We start from the raw sequence: 20,328 nt of genomic DNA, 5'->3' as shown, positions 1-20,328 counted from the left end.
CGACCACTGAAAGGCTTTTGACTAATGGAATAATATGTTTGAATCGATTTCTCCTTAAGCACTGAATCTTTAAAAGATCAAATGTTGGTGAAGCTATGTTTTAGGACTATATTGTCCCTGGTCACACCTACTCCAGAGTAGACATTAACTCAGCAGCTCCAACTGTTTGTATATAAAAGTATAAAAAGTTACTGAATTTTAAAAATTCAGTATTTCTGCCAGTATCAATTTGGTAATTCAACGATTGTCAGGTCAAAATTACTCCTCTTACATGTGCACATCTGCAGCTAAACTTCACTAAGTCAGATGGCTGAACATTACAAAAACGTGAGAATATGCACATTGGACTGTAAAAGACTGATCATATCGAGTTTTAATTAGACAGCATTTTTTTTAGAACCGGAAATGTCACTTTGGCAGTATTATGAAGTATTTTTATCAATATTCACGCTGCAGTAAAATTGCTTTAAGGACAACATATGGAGATCAGAACGCCATTACAAAAACCATGGAGCCACGATTGCAGAACGATCTAGACTGTGTGCACCAAGCTATCTTCAGTATACTATTGTCAATCTACAGCACACTGCAGAGCTGCATACTGATGTTTACCTGGATAGTCTCATATTGATACATTTTGTCGGTAATGAGACTGCAAGATGATGGATAAACACACACCCCTTGTAAACTTTAGCAATTCAAGCACCAACTCATAATTTATTGCAATCTCAGAAGATAAAGGCCATAAATGACAGGATTCAGTTTATTGGAGAATGGGAACATTTTTAATAGAACATAGCATCCTGTTCAATGTGACAGGAATCTCACGAATCATAAGTGACAATTTTAGAAAAAGAAAAAAATGCAATACTTTCAAAAACATAAATTAATGGCTACCAAGTCGTCAGTCATATTTGCTGAAATAATTTCATGAAAGTCGTCAGAATTTACAAATGCAGTCATTAGAAAAAGAGCACGGTCTGTGGTGAGGCAATTAAAAAAAAAAAACACATGCCTAAAGATTACTATTTAGCAGGCAATGATCAAAATTAAAAAATGCAAATGCTTCCAGGACTGTGCAATTAACAAGTTGAAAAGTTGCTGCAATTAAAATGGGACTCCAAAAATATGCAATTTTCTGCAATACTGCCGGGTAAGAGACAATAGAGGACAATACTTTGGGAGGTGGTGAAGAGGAGGTGGACAGACTACCTTTGAACATTTCAGAATGTCAAGACTTCATTCATTGAAGGACAACATCACGCAACCTAAACGTTCGCATTGTAGACAGAATGTAGATGTCAGCAGTAAATATTTAAAAAACGTTCACAACTCTTAAGTTTCTACTTGTATTAGAATGTCTGGAGGCCTTTAGAAAGGCAACATCTAAATATACAATATATTCAGACTAAAGCACATATTGAAATAAAAGATAAGTGACTGTGTAGAAGGTGAAATGGTGATGTTATAACTAATCTCAGCACATTCAGGAAGGGCATTTAAATCCAGGTCAAGCAAATTCATTGTTTAACACCTGCTAAATTTCACTCAAAAACCTATACGTTATACTGGTTTTGTTGGCTCTACATTAATTTGTTCAGCTGTGACAACATGCTGCATAAAACAAGGTAACTTCTTCAGCAATATTTTAAGATTAAATACCCCCAAGTATAGGAGTAAAATACCACGATTTCAAACTAACGGACTAAAAAATGCAAAACAATCTTTAAATGTACATAGAAATAAAATACTAAACAACTGAGTAAGCTAGCCACAATGGTTCCTAAAAGTATGCCTGCAAAATGTTATAAAATTCAATACATTTGCCCTCTTCATATTACATCTTCTGGCATGCATAATTAGGTCCATATGAAGAGATTACAGTATGCCTACATTGACACAATGAAATAAACCCAGAGGGAACCTAAAGACCTATGCAGAGATTGAAAGCACTCATGTTGCACAGTTAAACTGTCGGTCATGCACCTCCCATATTCAATTAAATTAAATGACACAGATGAACATTAATGTAGAGCCAAATCTACAAAAGCTTAAAAAAATAAATCCTACTTTAAATTAAAGTGGGAGGCTTTCACCAAACTTGCTGCAAGTTTGGGGACATAAATATCCAACAGCCATAAAGCTGTGAAAGCCTCCAGAATGAATAAAATAAATCCCACTTGCCTCGGACTGAACAGGGCAACACTGAGACTCAGCCTCAGCCTGTCCTAGGGCAGTGCTATAGGAAGAAGAAAAATGTTTATTTTAGATCTCTAGATTGTTCTCAACTGAATGATATACATTTCAAAAGCACACATTCCCCACCAATGAAGCAAACAGAACTATTTAATTACACCATCACCATCTAACTAATCAACAGTCACCTATGCGCACAGGAAAAATGCAGCTCAATTGTATTTGGCTACCAAACTGTTCCCATATGCAACATCATGAGATCCAAACCCAGCAGAAATCAACCTGTGGATAGTGCCATTTTAGACAATTTCCGTGAAAGAAAAGATCTAAATGGCAATTTACAAAATGTTATTTACATGGCTTTAAAATGTTTATAATGTAAGATTAGAAACATGGTTTAATTTAGTTATCAAATTTCCATTATCTGCAGCAGGATGGCAATAGATCCCACTTTCTTCGCACATCTGAACATCTATTCACTTGGTATCACTTTTGCTCTATTTTCCAAGGAACCTGAAAAGAAAGCTGAAATTGTACACTGTACATAAGAGTATTGCAGATCTGCCCTCCTCCCCGTCCCAACAATTGTTGGTGAAACCTCACCCAAGTAAAGCAACATTCATTTGCTTTCAGCCTGATTTGGATTACTACTACTTTCGGTAGATTAAACATGAAAAATGCCATGAGAATATAAGCATTAAGCTAAAATTTTAGCATCATATTTAAACAAGCAGTCTACCAGGTCAAAATAATGTTCTGAGGAGTCACGAGCACCAATGAGGGATTCAGTTTACAAAATGGTTTGAATAGAAAGGATAACAGAAAAGGTCCACCATGGAGAGTACTTTGGTGAGAGAAAAAAATGTTACTTGGGGTTTAATATACAGATCTAGATCCACTTGTTCAAATACACACAATCATGCAACTAAAGAATGACAATCGTTGATCAGACAATGCACAGAACAGTTATCAATGAATCATTAAATCGCTATGTGGCATGCATTTGTACAAACCTTTTAGGTACTGGAGCTACATCTAGTTATAAATAAAAAGGCATCATGTTTTCGCTCATTTTATTACAATGATATTCAGTACAGTACAGAAAAGTCACATGACCTTAGGTCAGTATTTAAACTCTGCAACAGGAGAAATCTAAATACATTAAATATTGGTACACGTTTAGACTTAATGTACAAGTAGTTGCAAACAGCTAAAGCCCTCACCAAGCTTCGTTGGGGACATGAAGTCCAACAGCACCTGGTGTGCTGTGAGGGCATCATTTTAACAAAGAGCAACATAACATTACAGAACTTGCCTTCAAGATGGTATGTTCATGTAACTCTGCGCCTTCACAATTTAACGAACCATATTTACTATACTTCACGTCTAAAAACCTAGATGAAACATGAAAAAGAAGCCATACAGTATAAATTGCAATACCAGGAAAAGTTCCTGTTCAAAATAAAAATATTTCCCCCCTCCCAGTAAAATATGAATGTCCAATAGTTCCAGGTAACTTGGGAAGATACTGTTTAATGTCACAATGGAGCTTAAATTGAAGGTAGCTTGGGTATATTAACATCACAAGATAAAAGGTTTAATCTCCAAACCTATTCAGATAGTGTAGCGACCTCAGTATCTGCCACCTTGCGACATTACAGGCGGTCTCATGCCCATCGGAGGTCGGGGAGGTCCACCTTGGTACTGGGGCACCATTGGATGTCCTTGTCCATATGGAGGCATACCCCCATGATGATACCCCTGTATGCCCTGGTGAGGGCCACCATACTGACCTACAAAAGTAAAATCATATGTTATCAGTTTATTAAAATGAAAGTCTATGCTCTGGCTACTTTTTTTATACGAGAATGGGAAGCTAGCATCAAGGGAATGTTCAATTACTAATATTTGCGATACAAAAAAAAAACCAGATAGTGGAGTTTTGAACTGGAAAAGAAACAAGTGGTCTCAATTTAATATTTCTCGTAGCCTGCCTGATCACTTCAGCTATTGCAGTTTTTTTTTTTTTATTGGGCATGTCATTTTAAGTAGTTAGAAAAACAGTATGCGTCACTGCAGAGTATTTCAAAAGAAAAAGTAAGCGACAAAAGGCAAACATCTACAATAACTCTAGATCATAGTCATAGTATTAATACTGGAGGCTTGACTTGCAACTAAACCAACAAGAGATGCCTCCTATAGTGCCAAATACAAACGGGTAATGGGTCTGTAAAAGCCTGAGAGACCACATTAAGGTTCTAGATCATCCATGGCCTCCAGAAATATGTAAATAGTTTATTTCTTTGGTTTTTCCACTGTGGTGGTTGGTCGCAGAGTGTTAGGAGTGTTCAGTTACAGGTTAGTCCTAACAGACAGGCAGAGTATGTGCCGACAGCTACACTTCCTGACCAAGTGACTAGATGGGAAGGATTATCATTCGTATGTGAATCTATTGAGCCTCACTTGTGAACTGGAGTTTCCAGAAGTAACTGCATCAATCACTCTCCTTGTCTACAGAGAAGTTTCTCCAACATACTTAGATTTTAGATCTATCATTTACGGGCTTAATATCACTACAATGAGATCCATGCCTGAACTGCAATAAGAGACTGAAAGTAACCAAAACCCTTTGACACTCACTAGCCTGCAAATCAAATGGTTATCCTTCAATGGACTATGGAAGTAAATTTAGGCATGAGGTGGTGCTTTCAGGCTCCCGTCAGCAACCACTTGAGATTCATGATAGGGACCGTTGTAACCGGTGCTTACTACCATGCCTGGGTGGCCCTTCAACTGCTGCCTCACGTCATTACTTGACCTTACAACAACTAGTCAAACTACTTACTTCCTAGCAGGCTAGGTGGATCTTGTACCAAAGGAATTTTGTTGCTGTGGATCTACTCAATAGATTGTACGTATGGCAGTGCCTTCCTCAAACTACCCTAGGCCACCCTGAAGAGACTACTGGCTTGCAGCCATGGGAGCAGACAGGGGGGAAACTAGGCCAGGTTGAAGTTTTGGGAGCCATGGGCTTGTGCTAAGCCTTTACGGCCTCAGACACAATTTACATGTTACGGCTGTGGTTTAGTGTTCTCCTTTATCACCCCAATTTTAGAGCTGGCCTGCCCTCCTAGACCTTTCATGATCTGGTATGTGGTTAAAATAAGAGTCCACTCGTTCCCCTGTGTGCTAGATGGAGCATGCTGCCTGTCTTTGCTTGTGACCTGCTGTGGACAATGAGAAACTCTGCGCAGTCTGCCCAGTCACGCTCACACACTCAGTTTTGATTTGTTGGTGCCAAATGTAAATGCGGTTGTGACTCATGCCTCTTGCAGAGGATGTCTTATATTTGGTTTTCGATGGATAATTCTTACAACTACCACAATGAGAAGCTTCATGTTTGTGGTACAGATTGTACAAGCATTGTACAGGTTACAAATACTTTCCTTTGAACGCAAGACTAATAGTAATTACTTGTTTATAATAAGGTCTACAATGCTCGGGCAAACCGGGCAGGCAGATTACTTGCGAGAATGATTAGGCAAGAGCACACGCAACCAACTACCTGTACTGCAATCCACCACGCGGAGGGTACTCACCAAACAGCACGATATTCACGGCGAACTCACTGCGCACTACACCAAAGTATTAAAGTCACTGATCGGCGCTGAATCGGCAGAGCTGGAATCTTTGCTCTCCCCCTAGCCTTGCAGCAAGTCACAACAGAACAGAGATGAATTAGGCGAACCAATTACGCTACTGGGTATACATGACGCAATACGATCACTAGCCACAGGTAAAGCGCCAGGGCCCTATGGGTTACCAGCTGAATATTACAAAGCCAATCAACAGGCCCTAGCGCCGCAGCACCTCTCAATGTACCAGAGCACCCAGGAGTCAGGGATACTGCCAGGCACACTTTGCGAGTCCTTACTGGTGTCGTTGCCTAAGCCAAACAGGAATGCAGAGCGGATAGGCTTGTATCGCCCGTTAAGCACTCCCAAACACGGACTACAAAGTGCTAGCCAAAATACTGGCATGTAGGTTAGGCCCACTGGTACCGCAACTAATACACAGACCAAAACAGGTTTGCTCGCAGGATGTCATTAAACTTATGATTATTTTTCCAGTGTGGCGCACTCCTCCAGGGACAACTGGGCGCACACAGCGTGCATTGTATTGGATTTAGAAAAAGCGTTTGACACCCTGGAATGGAGATTCTTATTCACCACACTGCACAAGTATGACCTGGGAGACTAATTTCTAGGGCTCGTTAAACTGCTCTAAACGTGACCAATGGCTAGGATCAAAACATGCCCGTACATATATCAAAGCAGATCCCAATCAAACGCGGCAGGGCTGCCCGCTCTTCCCCATTGTTAGCGCAGGCCATCGAGCTACTAGCAGAGTCATTGCACAGAACACAGGATGAATGGGGAATTTCCTTAGGTAACGGTATGCATGCAGTCTCATATGCAGATGACCTGCTAATATATCTCAGGGACGTCAGGTTACCCTGCGTGACAATAGAAAGACTATTGCTTGAATTCCCCTCCGCATTAGGGCGCCGCATGATTCGGGAGAATTCAAGCTTGTACTCCTTTTCGGAGTACACTCCAGACCCGAAATTGGTAATTAATGGCAAGCCAGTGCACTGGCAACTAACAGCGTTCCATTACCTCTGGATACTTCTATACAGGGCTCCAACAGACCTACTTGAAGCAATCTGGTGCGAGCTATCACAGCAGTAAGAGCGCAGATGACTTTCTGGGGCACACTGCCCCCAACAGTTATGGGACGAATTGCACTACTGAAGATGGTGGTACGCCCGCGCCTCCTAGATCACTTCACGGACTTGCCATTACCCCTCAAGCAAACACTGTTTAAAGGCTTCAAATTAGATATGCAGCAATTCATCTGACATGGCTCGCGCAGCAGAGTAGCTCTAACCAAAATGTATCCCTCGACAGATCGTGGGGGCTTCTCACTACCAGATATGGAGCAATATTTAGCAGCACGGCTCCAATGGGTGGCAAGATGGCTAAGCGCACGCCACTTAGAAGACACTGCAGCAGAAGTGCCAGGGCTCACCCACCCCATTCTCGGGAGCCCTACACGTATCCCCCGCAATTACAGATTCCGAGTCATTCAATATTATATAGCACATCGAGCCTGACGCCAGCCAAAATAAACCAGTATTTCAGCCGCAAATGATGCCAAATGCCCAAGATGCAATGCAATAGGTGGAGACCTACTGCACATGCTATGGTCCTGCACAGCTAGCCAGTCATACTGGGAAACGGTCACCAGATGCCTAACCTTATGAACAGAACACACACTAGATTGGTCATGGGAGATATGCATATTAGGGCTATACCAGAGGACCAAAAAATACAAAGTGACGTCCCGCTACATAGACTTGGGATTCATAGTGGCCAAGCGGCTGCTCACGAGATGCTGGAAATCCCATGAACCCTCATCAGCAAAGGACTGGTTTCAATCACTTCTATAATGGGCCCAGGCAGAAAGTATAGCGCTCCGTCGCGGTGGGGATGCGGAAGCAACCACTGTTCGGCAGAGTGGGATGCGATCTTATCAGACTTTTGCACATCCTGGCAGAGATACTCTGAAGCGTTGAAGGTGCGTCTGAGCGGGATGAGGTGTAGAATCTATTAAAATGGGCAGAACGCAAGACACATGGAAACAAATGATAACCAAATCAGTTACACAGAGCTGTAGACCCGGCACACGCCGGACAATTCGCTAGGTTAAAAATGTCCCGATTAAGTAGCCTAGCTATTGACAGGAACATATATCTAGGATAAATCACAATAAAGTGTTGTGGGCGAGGGGGCTGAACGGCGATACGCAATAATGATGCATGATGGCTGATGTGATGCACTAGTTTAATAAGCTCATGCCTGAGAGGAAGGGTAAATGTGCGGTTTTCCTTGTTACAGCGACGTGATGTTTAAGTGAAACCACCAAGACCTCGCAACTACTGTTAACACACTGGATACGACTCTGGTATTAACTGTGGAGGTAAATTATGCTTTAAATTTGCCTAGAACAGTTTCAATGTATAAACTGTAACACGTTGTAGATGTGTTAATTGATAGGCAAAAAAACAAACTCCATAACAAATTTAAACAAACAGAAATAAGGTCTACAATGCTAGGATCAAAATTTAACCACCAAGTCAACAACAAAAAAAACCAAAATGGAGGGGCAGTTGCCTGACTAGGATTAACGGAAGGGTGTTGTAAACTATGCAAGGGAAAGGGAGGCAAATCTTATCTAGACAAAATGAAAAACACAAAGGCAAACACCAAAGATCTTTCGAAGCTAGAAGATACACTGATGCGGTGGGAGGCAGAGCTGTAAAAGCTAACCAGCATTTTTTCCCCAGGCCATTTCTTGAAGTTATATGAAAAATATGACCCTCTTCAAACTGGACAAGATACTGGTACTTACATGATTAATCACAGTGATCAGGAACGTTCCAGACATATAATACAATATGGTTTCTCCTAATAGAATGCTGTAAATACTTTCCTTAGAATGCCTTGCATTTAGAATCCAAGGCTTCGGATACCTAATCAGGAAGGCAATGTCTAGACAGGTACCAAAGCACTCAATGACTGTTTTTCACTTATTGAAAATACACGCTTCTATGAGAAACACTTGGCTCTGGTTCTTGAATTATTGAATGTACTGGTTACTAAAGAAAAGTGGAAACACTTCATGTGGATTGTTGTAATGAGTGCTTTGGTACCAGTCTTTCATGCTGAAACGAAGGCCCTTGGCTAAAGTGTGTTATGCATTCTGGGTAGTATGATGTATGTGTACTATACAGCACCATATGGAAAGAATTTATTTTGGGATAGTGTCGATTACATACACAGCTGCACATTTCAATGGAGGTGCAATATAATTTCCATCACTACACGTTCCGATTGTAACAGGTAGGCAATATCTGTTTTATATGACGCAGGAATTAAAGGCTAGTGCTTCTTGAAAAAGGCAAGACATAGCCTTGAAGGAGATGTGGGCATCTCTAGATTCGCATGAGCAAGTTTAATTAGTAAGATGTATACGTTCAAGCTCTGAGTCAGGCGAAACTGTAATTTAACCCACATTCAGCTTTTATTGCAGAGTTGGGTGCATTGCTGTTCTGTGGTAAAAGTGCACAAGGTAATTTTAAGGAGGGCAGGGGGGAGAGCATCACTTCATGGTGTGGGTGCAGGTAAAGTAACCAGTTTAGGTTAGTTTAATATGGTCTGGCCTCTGAAGCAAGGGACATCAGTTTGCCATTTTTGTTTTTTAATTGGCAGACAGTGTTACCACAGGACAGGCAGGATCTTGATATTTAGCTTCTCCAGTAGAATCCCTCCTTTTGAATAAGCAGTTCTAGACAACAGATTGAAAGAAACCAGCCTATGAACAATTTCAAAAGGTATAACAGATTACGGTCATGTGTGGTAGCGAAAGCCTTTTTGCCTAGCCTATAAAAAAAAGCTGTCTCATTAAGGATTCCATGAGCTTCTTTAATAACTGATCCTGGTTAGCCCTAGACAGCGTGTTGGCAAGAGAAAAGCGGATTAATTTTCGTCAAACAGACTATGTGAACGAGCCATGTCTTGCCATAGATAATGCTCATTTTTCAGCATTCACTGTAGAGGGTAGAAAAGCTTCTTTTAAATCTTAGGTTGAAGAGTAGCAGCGAGCCAAAGCAGACATAAAAGTAGACCTGCCCAAAGAGGGGAGAGAATTATTACAACTAATAGTTAGGCTTTTTTTTGTTTTAGAGACAGAACAGGACCATAATGAGGGAGGGAGCAGAAATTGCTTACCTGCTCAAAAGAAAGGAAAGATGTTCAAATCCCTTTGTTCAGGGGAGACAAATCATACAGAGAAGACAAGCATGATGGGATGCGTGTGGCACAGCAGAGAAGTAGTGATGCTTACCACGTATAAGTTAAACAGGCTGCTTCTAGTGGCAGGTACCTGCGTCAGTACTGGCATAGATTTGGATTTCAGGGGTCAAACTAAAGGGACCTCTGGACACAAAGAACACCATATAAGAAGACCAACTTACCATGTTGTGGTGGAATTGGATGCCTCATCCCTTGCTGGGAAGACATTCCTTGTTGCTGTGGTGGCATCATCCCCCCCATTGGTCCAACTGGTTGACTACCCATGTTACCCAAGGGTGCTGGAGCAGGCCGAGGAAGATTCCGTTGATATTTAGGTAACTGTGCCCTTCTTTCTTCCTGTAATAATGCACAAGTTTTATTAAGGAGTTTTCAATTAAGTCTTCAAGGCCTAAAAATATAGTCGCAGAGTTACATATGTTTATATTCAGAAGAACAGATACATTTAGTGAAGGCGAGTGCGCTTTTCTAGTTTCGTAATTTTCACACAAGACTGAACGTGATGAGAACTGTATTTAACAACCTCAAAAGAAACATTAGCAGACTCAGTTTCAACTACTCATGTGAGGTGAATGCAGTGCTTAATTTGAGCCTGTGGTTTTCGGTGCTTGGCACCGGCACTTGATTTTCAGCACCGGAGCTAATGACAGCTTGCCACAAGGTGGAGCTGACTAGCTAATTTAGAGATGACCACAAAATGAGGTAATTAATGCTAGTCATTACAAACAGCTATTACCTGCAGCCAAAGCCATTCTTATAGCTTTGGGGCTCTGAAATAGTCCGAATTGTCACACTTGTAGGAGTTTGAGGGTTAGTAGTTTTGGTGCAACTATCTTTGGAAGCATAGCAGGGGCAATGTGTGGTGCAAGCTGCAGTGGCCGCCTGACAAGAGCCCTGGCACTTTTTTCTTTTTACAAATTAAGCACTGGGTGAATGCCTTAAACAGTTTACGATCATTAAAAAAAAATGCAATTACTGGGGCGCATAAAAACAGCAACAGCTTATTCAAACAGTTGCTAGCAAGTGACATGAACAGCATGGCAGTAAAGGTTTTTTTTTTCTTTAAAGACCTATTTAGTGGTTATGATGTACAGCAATCCCTTTAGAGAATTTATGGATTGGGATTATTAATCTTCTCTTCTGTAAGAACATTAGCATTTATCAGACTACCAGCAGTTTACGTTTCTATGCGACCGACTACTGAGCAAACAAAAAAATCTCACCCCAAAATGTATTTAGTCATATAACACTACATACTGGGTCATGTGCATCAGCAATTTATCAAAAAACAGGAATCATGCAGTGAGATTGAATATGCTACTTACCAGTATGCATCTGTTCTTGGCATGTAGGGCTGCTGACATTCATATCTGTGCATAGATCGCCGCCTAGTGTTGGGTCCGGATGTTTGCACGCTGTTGTCCTGGAAGAGTCTTCGAAGTATCCTTGGTTAGGTGACTCCTCCCCTGGACTACAGTGCGCATGGGCATCCTCTCCATCCTCAGATTGTTTTTCGCCATTGTGGCAGTGATGGAGTAGATACAGAAAGTGATGACCATGCTTGCAGTAATTCTAAGAGCTGCAGCTGCGACAGGCGCCGGGGAGGAGGGAGGGCGATATGAATGTCAGCAGCCCTACATGCCAAGAACAGATGCATACTGGTAAGTAGCATATTCAGTTCGAGGCATGTGGGCTGCTGAATTCATATCTGTGCATAGAATAAATAGCAGTGCCCTCTATTGGCGGTGGCTACCCGTGCCAGCTGCAGCGGTCTGAAAAAGTGTTTTGAGAACAGCCTGTCCTACAGCTGCCTGCTGTTTTGACTGCACATCTACGCAATAGTGTTTTGTAAGTGTGTGTGTAGTGGACCATGTGGCTGCTCTGCATATATCATGCAGGGGAATATTTCCTAGGAAGGCCATAGAAGCCCCCAACTTACGTGTTGAGTGGGCTCGTGGTGGAATAGTTAATGTGCGTTTTGCCTTTTGATAACAGATTTGAATACACTTAACTATCCATCTGGCTATCCCTGCTTTGGAGATGGCGTTACCCTTGTGGTGTGGGGCAAAGGCAACGAACAGTTGTTTTGTCTTCCTGAAGGGTTTAGTCCTGTCGATGTAGTACATGAGGGCCCTCCGTACATCTAGTGTATGTAGTGCCCTTTCTGCAACAGTTTGTGGGTTTTGGAAGAAAACGGGCAGTTCAATAGTCTGATTCATGTGGAACTGCGATATTACTTTGGGCATGAATTTGGGGTTGGTACGTAGTACGACCCTGTTGGCGTGAACCTGTATAAATGGCTCTTGAACGGTTAGTGCCTGGAGTTCACTAACTCTTCTTAAAGAAGTGATCGCTACTAGGAAAGCTACTTTCCAGGTAAGGAATTGAATCTCGCATGAGTGTAGAGGTTCAAAGGGTGGACCCATCAGGCGTGTGAGGACCAAGTTGAGGTTCCACATGGGAGCCGGTGGGTGGCTAGGTGGAATGACTCGTTTGAGTCCTTCCAAGAATGCTTTGATGGCAGGCACTCTGAATAGAGAGAGGTGCTGCCTGGTTTGCAGATAGGCTGATATTGCGGTCAAATGGACACGTATAGAGGTGTACGCCAGATTGCATCGGTATAGGTGTAAGAGGTAACAGATGATGTTTTGGATGGATGCGTCCAGCGGGTTAATGTCATTATTACCGCAATAAATGACGAACCTTTTCCATTTGGCTGCATAGCAAGCTGTGGTAGTGGGTCTCCTGGCCTCCTTGATGATGTCCATACAGTCAGGTGGCAGGTTGAGATAGCCAAACTCTAGGACTTCAGGAGCCAGATCGCCAGGTTTAGCTGTTGCGGATTTGGGTGCTGAATCTCTCCATGGTTCTGTGTCAAATGCGCGGGTTTGATCCGCAGCCTTTGATGCGGCACCACGGAAAGTTCGAGGAAGGTGGTGTACCACGGCTGGCGTGCCCACGTGGGAGCAACTAGGACGAGTGTCAGGGAGTGTTGACGGAGTTTGCGAGCCACCAGCGGTATCAACGGTGCTGGGGGAAAAACGTACGCAAATCTGCCGGACCAGTTCATCCATATCGCATTGCCCTGCGATTGCGGATGTGGGAATCTGGCGGCGAAGCTTTGGCATTTTGCGTTTTCGCTTGTCGCGAATAGGTCTCTCTCTGGATGACCCCACTGCTGGAAGTACGGTTGGAGTACTGATGGGTGTAACTCCCACTCGTGCATCTGGTGGCTGTGTCTGCTGAGCAGATCCGCCATCTGGTTGTCCTTGCCAGGGAGGTGTTCCGCCATGAGGAACATGTTCCTCTGAATGGCCCACTTCCACATGCTCTGAGCCAGATGAGACAACTGTGGAGAGTGTGTTCCTCCCTGTTTCTGTATGTAGTACATTGCGGTCATGTTGTCCGTCCGGATCAACACGACCTTGTTGCATAGATGTACTTTGAATGCCTTCATGGCTAGGAAGATTGCCATCAGTTCCAGAAGGTTGATGTGCATCTTCTTTTGTTGTGATGTCCATAGTCTCTGCACTGTGTAGTGGAGTACATGAGCTCCCCATCCCTGGAGAGACGCGTCCGCTGTCAGTACTATCTGTGGGACAGGCTCTTGGAATGGTCGGCCCTTGCAAAGGTTTTGTGGATTCCACCAATGCAGAGAGTTGTATGCCCGACCGCTCACCAACACTAGGTCTTTTAGCTGTCCTTGAGCCTGATTCAACTGACGTGCTAGGCACTCCTGAAGCGGGCGCATATGTAACCTCGCGTGTGGGACTATGAAGATGCAGGAGGCCATCATGCCTATCAACTGCATAAACACTCGCGCTGGAAGTGAGTGATTGGGTTTGAACTTGGAGATCAGCAGTTGTATGCTGTTGATCCTCACTAAATTTGGCTGAGCTGTGGCCGCCAGAGTGTCTATAGTCGCACCTAGGTACTGTTGTACGTGTGCGGGCTGGAGATGGGACTTTGGGTAATTTAGTGAGCATCCCAGACGAAGAAGGTGAATGGTGCGGGACATGTGGCTTGCACATTGCTGGGCTGACCTCGCTTGAACGAGCCAGTCGTCTAGGTAGGGGTAGACGTGTATATGCTGCCTCCGTAGATGTTCTGCCACCGTAGCTAGGCACTTCGTGAAAACCCTGGGCGCTGTTGTCACGCCGAAGGGAAGGACTTTGAACTGATAGTGCTGCCCTTGAACAGTGAACCTGAGGTATTTTTTGTGAGGGGTGGATGGGTATGTGAAAGTACGCATCCTTGAGGTCCAGTGTGGCTAGGAAGTCTCCCTGCTTGAGAAGCGGAAGGACTTGCTGTAGAGTGAGCATGTGAAAGTGCTCTGAAAGAATGTACTGGTTCAGGGGTCTCAGGTCTAATATAGGTCTGAGCGACCCGTCCTTTTTTGGAATTAAGAAGTAGAGGGAGTACACCCCCGTACCCTGCTCGTGGATGGGTACGACCTCTATAGCGCCTTTTAGGAGCATACTTTGCACCTCTTGCTGTAAGAGCGTTAAGTGCTCCGAGGACATAGGACGGTTTCTTGGTGGGATTGTGGGTGGAGTGGAGGTTAACTCTAGACAGTAACCGTATTTTACAATATCTGTGACCCACCTGTCCGTGGTGATGGAGTTCCACTTGGACAGGAACCTTTGTAGCCTTCCCCCGACAGGTGTTATGTGGTCGGGAGGAAGGGAGAGGGCGTCACTGCTTGTTCTTGGGGGAGGACCTGGTGTTGCCGTAGCCACGTCCTCTGCCCTTTGTACTGGAGCCACGATATCCACCTCGGGTGTTTTTATCGTAGGTGGTCTGTGTATTGCCTTTGTTATACGTTTGTTGTGACCCCTGTCCTCTACCCGCTCCCTTGTTTCCGGGGCGACGAAAGGAGCCGCTCCGAAAGGACTGAGTTTGGAGGGCGCCCATGGACTTTGCAGTGTCCGTGTCTTTTATCCTCGAGGGTGGTGTCCACCTCCGGCCCGAATAAGTAGTCTGGGTTGACGGGCTGGTTGAGTATATTGTTTTGTACCTCAGGCTTGAATCCGGAGATTCGTAGCCAGGCATGTCGTCGCAGCATGACACTTGTGTTTATGGCCCTGGCAGCCGTGTCTGCAGCATCTAGTGCACATTTGATGGAAGCATTTGTGAGTAGCTGTCCCTCTCTGATAAGGATTTCTGCACCTTCTTTGTAGGGGTCAGGGAGGTGTTGAAGTAGTTGCTCCAGTGTGTCATAGTGCGCTCTATCGTAGCGAGCGAGGAGCGCTTGAGTGTTGGCTATGCGCCATATGTTGGCAGCTTGGGCGGCAACTCGCTTGCCGGAGGTCTCTAGCACCTTGGACTCTTTGTCCGGGGGAGGAGCGTCACCTGTCGTTTGCGAGTGTGCCCTCTTTCGAGCATTCGCTACAACGATGGAGTCGAGTGGTAATTGGCCTCTGATGTAAGTAGGATCCCCAGGTGCTGATCTGTATTTCTTATCAATCCTGGGGTTTATCACTCGTGCCCTGGTGGGTTCCTTGAAAATGTCCTTGGATGGTTTGAGGACCCCCTTCAACATTGGCAGAGTCTTTACGTGTCTTTCTGAGGATGCAAAAGTGTCCATTAGAAAGTCATCTTCGATGGTATCAGAGTGAAGCTGTACCCCATGGTTATTTGCAGCACGTTCAATAAGAGCGTTGAACGCCGCAGTATCCTCCGTGGGAGATGTTTTTGCCCCATAGAGTTGTGGGTCCTGTGCATCGAGAGGTGCACTGGGGTCTGCAGGGTCGCCCCAAGTGTGATCAGGGTCCTGCTGGTCATCAGGGTCAGTGTCTCCATGGTAGGGGAGTTGGTCATCCATGTAGTCCTCCAATGCATCCGTGTCGGAGCGTGTGGGGGAGAACCTGTGTGGATCCTGGTCGGATGAATGGAAAGGTTCATAAAGGAGAGGTTCTGATTCTACAGGCAGCTTCCTTTTTAGTGGGATCCTGAAAGGGTCCAATGGCGGTTCCGAAGTTATCCTTCGTTCGTGGAGAATCATCCTGCCAGTGTCGGCGTTGATGACACGTGACGGAGACGTCTCAGCAGGTGTAATCGTAGTCTGGGTGACCCGTGTCCTGAGTTGGAACATTTTCGGGATTGTTGACGGAGGCAAGCCGAAGGTAATGTTGGCTGGCACCTAAGATGCTGCCGGAGCTCCGATCGGACCGGAACCCGACGGGTCCTGGAGGGCAACTCGTACTTGGAGCGCCTTTGAGGCTTTGGCACCGGCCAGGTTCGTAGAGGCGGCCGTGGACTTTTTCGGCGCCGGTGGTTCGTCGAGTCGAGGTGCGGAGATCACCATCGACGTCTTCGATACGTGAGGCTTTGGTGTCGTCGAGGGAGCGATGCGAGACGCAGCAGGCGGTGCGGCCCTCGGCGGCGGTGGCGTTGGTGCCGGTAGCCGAGCAGGTTTGTCGGCGCCGATGGCCTTTTTCCGTTTGTCGACTCAGACGTCGCCCGCTTCAAGTTCGGCACCGAAGTCTCTCTTGGTGCGGTCGGTGCTGACGCGTTGCGCTGGCGTCGAAGGCCTCGATCCGACCAGCGCCACTTTCAGTTTCGGTTTCGTAGGAACCGGAGCAGGTTTCGGTTTTGCGGTAGGGAAACCAGCTGGTTTAAGCAGTAATGGCTGCCGCTGAACGTCCGAGGGCGGGGCCGAAGAACTGCGGGATGGGTCTCGGGTAAGGCCCGAAGGCGATCCCTCGACCGGAGCCATAGGCTGTGGCACTGGCGTTTCTTCGGTTTGAACAGGTAGGCCTTGTTCATCATTGGAGCTACTCTCTTCGGCCCCTAAGGCCTCCTCGTCGTCTCCTACCTCGGTGTCGTCTTCACCTCTGTGGAAGAGTGACTCGTCGACATCGTCCGATCCGGGTTCGTGTTCGGAAACGGGACTGGATGGCAAGACTTCTAATTCTTCGACGTCTTCGGCCTCGTCGAAGATGTCTGTCGGGGCCGGTGCCGCGTGCTGCGCCTCGAGTCTCGCCGCTCGATTCCGTAGAGTCTTCGTGGAACGGAACCGGGCACAGGCCATGCATGTCGATTCGTCGTGGTCCGGCGAAAGGCATTTGTTGCACACCGGATGGACGTCGATGTGTGGGTACTTCGCATTGCATACCGGACACCTTTTGAACGGCGACAAAATATTTTCCTAACTTGAGCTAAGATAGCACATCCGAACCCAATGGCGGAAAAAAACAATCTGAGGATGGAGAGGATGCCCATGCGCACTGTAGTCCAGGGGAGGAGTCACCTATCCAAGGATACTTCGAAGACTCTTCCAGGACAACAACGTGCAAACATCCGGACCCAACACTAGGCGGCGATCTATGCACAGATATGAATTCAGCAGCCCACATGCCTCGAACATAATATAACTGAAATGCAACTGATTAGACAGTTGCCACTATTATAGTCAGGCCATTTACGAGCAGTTTATATAGTATTTCCCCACCATGTAATGGGAGCACTGAATCAACAAAATATAAACAAAGAGAATTTAAGTGAGGGGTTGATAGGAGTTAGATGGGCTTGGAGCAACAAAGGGAAGGGGGCAGTAGTAAGCAGGTATTGGATGACAGAGCCAACTTAGCCTTTTTAGGACAGTCCACACAGACCAAAGTCACATAACGCCGATTTAACATTTCTAAAAAACCATAAGGAAAAGGGAGAAAATACCACCTTTTAAAGAAGTCAAAAGAACGTAGCAGACTGCACCCTCAAGGGCACTTATTAAGAAAGCCACGAAGAAAAGCAATTGTAAGTACATTAGGAGTACAAGGGATTTTTTTAAAATCTAGATTTAGATTTTAATTTAAATGTACCTAAATCAGCCCATTTAAAAAAGGAGTTTCACATCCAGTGTTGACAGCAACTGACGTGTTACAAGGTTTACCAATAAAAAACATGCCATCACAATGAGCCTAAACAAGGTGCAATAATTAGCGGAAAAAACATTTTCGTAACTACCCTGGCTTATACATTAAAGCACAGTTTAACTAAGAAGGGTTTGTCAAAGACAATCAATCCTGTCCTTGTCAGGATTTAAACATGCAACTGGAAAACTTACCAGTGATATATCCTCATCAGGGTGGATCAACTTACTAGTTGCACCGATTGTTGTAAGTGTAGCAGGCTTACTTGTTATGGAAGCCACAGGTTTGACCGCAGTGCTATTTGTAGTGCTAGTGGTTGAAACAGCTGGTTGTGTATAAGCAGGGAATGTGGGTTTGGGAGGTTCCGTAGGTGCTGACTGAACACTATGCAAAGGTTTGAAGTCCGTGCCAACAGGTCCTGCAACAGATGGCTGCGCCTACAAAAATAAGACCAATCCATTTACAAAACTTGAAGCAAGTCAACTAACGCAAAATAAGTGCTTATAATTATGCAAGAAACCCACAAATGAAAGATTAACCAAACTTGCACGCATACTAATGCTAGTCACCAAGATTCAAAAGCATTAAAATGTCAAACATTGTGAAATGTTAGTACCTTATTCCAAATCAGTAATTAGAAAAAAGTGAAAGCATGCTAAACAAAACTGCTTCAGTTTTTCAACAATGGTATTACAGTCTAGATGAAATATCAGGAATTGAAAACCCTGCAACAAACTTCACAAAAAAGCTTTGTAATGGAGGTCGCAAACCCAGTTTGTTCAAAATTAATTACGGTTGTGAAATTTCTTTCAATCAAATCGAAGGGCTTTCAAATGGTTGGATACAGTCACAAACGTATTTCACAATGCTTTTAGAGTACTTAGATTACAGTTTGTGTTAGATGGTTTACAATGCAGTGCATTTTCACAAAACTACTTTATTTGCACAGTATGTAAACAATCAGGACAGAACAGCATGCATCAAGCCAAGCAATTCCGACAAAAATACAAACTGCATGCATGCACTTAACCCTTTGGAATACGCCAAGATATTTTATAAAAATGTAAATATTTTAAAATATGAATGGCTTGCAGGACAACCAAGAAGATTAAACCAAGAAAAATTACCTTCATGGCGAGTTCCGTACACCTAGTCCTGGCTCTCCCACCATCCCAAATTGTTGGGAACTACCTGTGCCACAGGCAGGACTGAAAAAAATGCATCTAAAAAAAGAGGCTGTCACTTTACATATTTTGACGGGATCCCCTGCATTCTTCTACACAGACCCTGTCCCAGCCATTTAGTTTTTCTTTTGAGTGCTCAGCAGGTTTTTTGGAACAAGGCTCTACTTCGAACAGGAAGAGAAGGGTTGGTCAACCAAAATTTGATAAAATATCCGGTTATAATGCGATGGTGGGATAGGTTTAGGGATAAATGGTTATTCTGAAAGCCAAGAAAGTTTAGTCACAGAATTTGCCACCTCAGATTACAGAGACATTGCTGGAAAAAAAGAAGCAAGAAAAGCCCCAGTCCTTGGAAAAAGCTAGGCGCACAAACGTCTCCTGGGAAGTATAAATGAATCTAAGCAAAAGGGAATCACACTACACACTTTCATAAGTGTACAAACATGTAAACTGTACACGAAGAGCTAGTCACTGCTCAGGCTAGTTTCAGAGCTAAATTTGTATAAATTTGCAGCTGCTGCAAAGAATCCTTCGTAGTAACTAACCTCATAAGAAAACTAAAAAATAAACATCGAATCCTTCAGCTGCTGGACTAAGTTAGCAAATCTGTCCAGATATTTCAAAATTTGAAAATTACACAACACCTGCTGTAGAGCTGATATGCCAGTAAAGGTGAATGTGTCCAAAACAGGAGGATGGAATAAGAGAATAATTGTGGCCTTGGCTAATGTTATAATAACCACAACGTTCCAGATGATATTTAACACCGGTGACAAAGTTAAATAAAGCAACAACTGATTCGGCATGGAATACATCATGCTGAAAAGGGATTCATCAGAGCTGGAAACCAGCATTTAAAAAAAAATTACCAGGAGGCTAGCTCAAAAAGACACCTTAATGTCTATAGACTTATTTGTGACCAAACTGAGTGGTAGAATGTAAAGGCTCACCTGATTCAATGTCTCAGCAGGGCAGGAGAATCAATTTTAACTTGGAAAGATTCATCCTCCAGATCTCTCAAGAAGCCAACGTCGGCTAAAGTTTTAGTAGAGAATTAAGTAAATCATATTTCTGAAAAGGACAGCCAGATAAGTAAACAACTCTGGTCCACAGAACCTGGTAACGGCTGTTCTAGATGTG

The 20,328-nt window shown here is 44.1% G+C and overlaps 1 protein-coding gene across 3 annotated transcripts in view; it reads right to left on the bottom strand.

Moving 5' to 3' along the window:
- Nucleotides 1-3,255: 3,255 nt before the first annotated feature.
- Nucleotides 3,256-20,328, bottom strand: part of ZNF207 (zinc finger protein 207) — a 55,272-nt gene continuing 38,199 nt past the window's right edge. For 2 of the 3 annotated variants that reach the window (XM_085617228.1, XM_085617229.1), the window contains 3 exons: nucleotides 18,199-18,441; nucleotides 10,295-10,469; nucleotides 3,256-3,989 (listed from right to left, as the gene is read on the bottom strand). In XM_085617228.1, the coding sequence (XP_085473354.1) occupies nucleotides 3,829-3,989; nucleotides 10,295-10,469; nucleotides 18,199-18,441 (579 nt within the window). In that variant the 3' untranslated portion in view covers nucleotides 3,256-3,828. Of the gene's footprint in view, nucleotides 3,990-10,294; nucleotides 11,448-17,497; nucleotides 18,442-20,328 lie in introns of all 3 variants that reach the window. The other variant, XR_014966565.1, reaches the window with a different exon arrangement.

This window comes from Triturus cristatus, chromosome 7 (genome assembly GCF_964204655.1).
Source record: "Triturus cristatus chromosome 7, aTriCri1.1, whole genome shotgun sequence".
NCBI lineage: Eukaryota > Metazoa > Chordata > Amphibia > Caudata > Salamandridae > Triturus > Triturus cristatus.
This window is presented reverse-complemented; position numbering and strand designations above follow the sequence as displayed.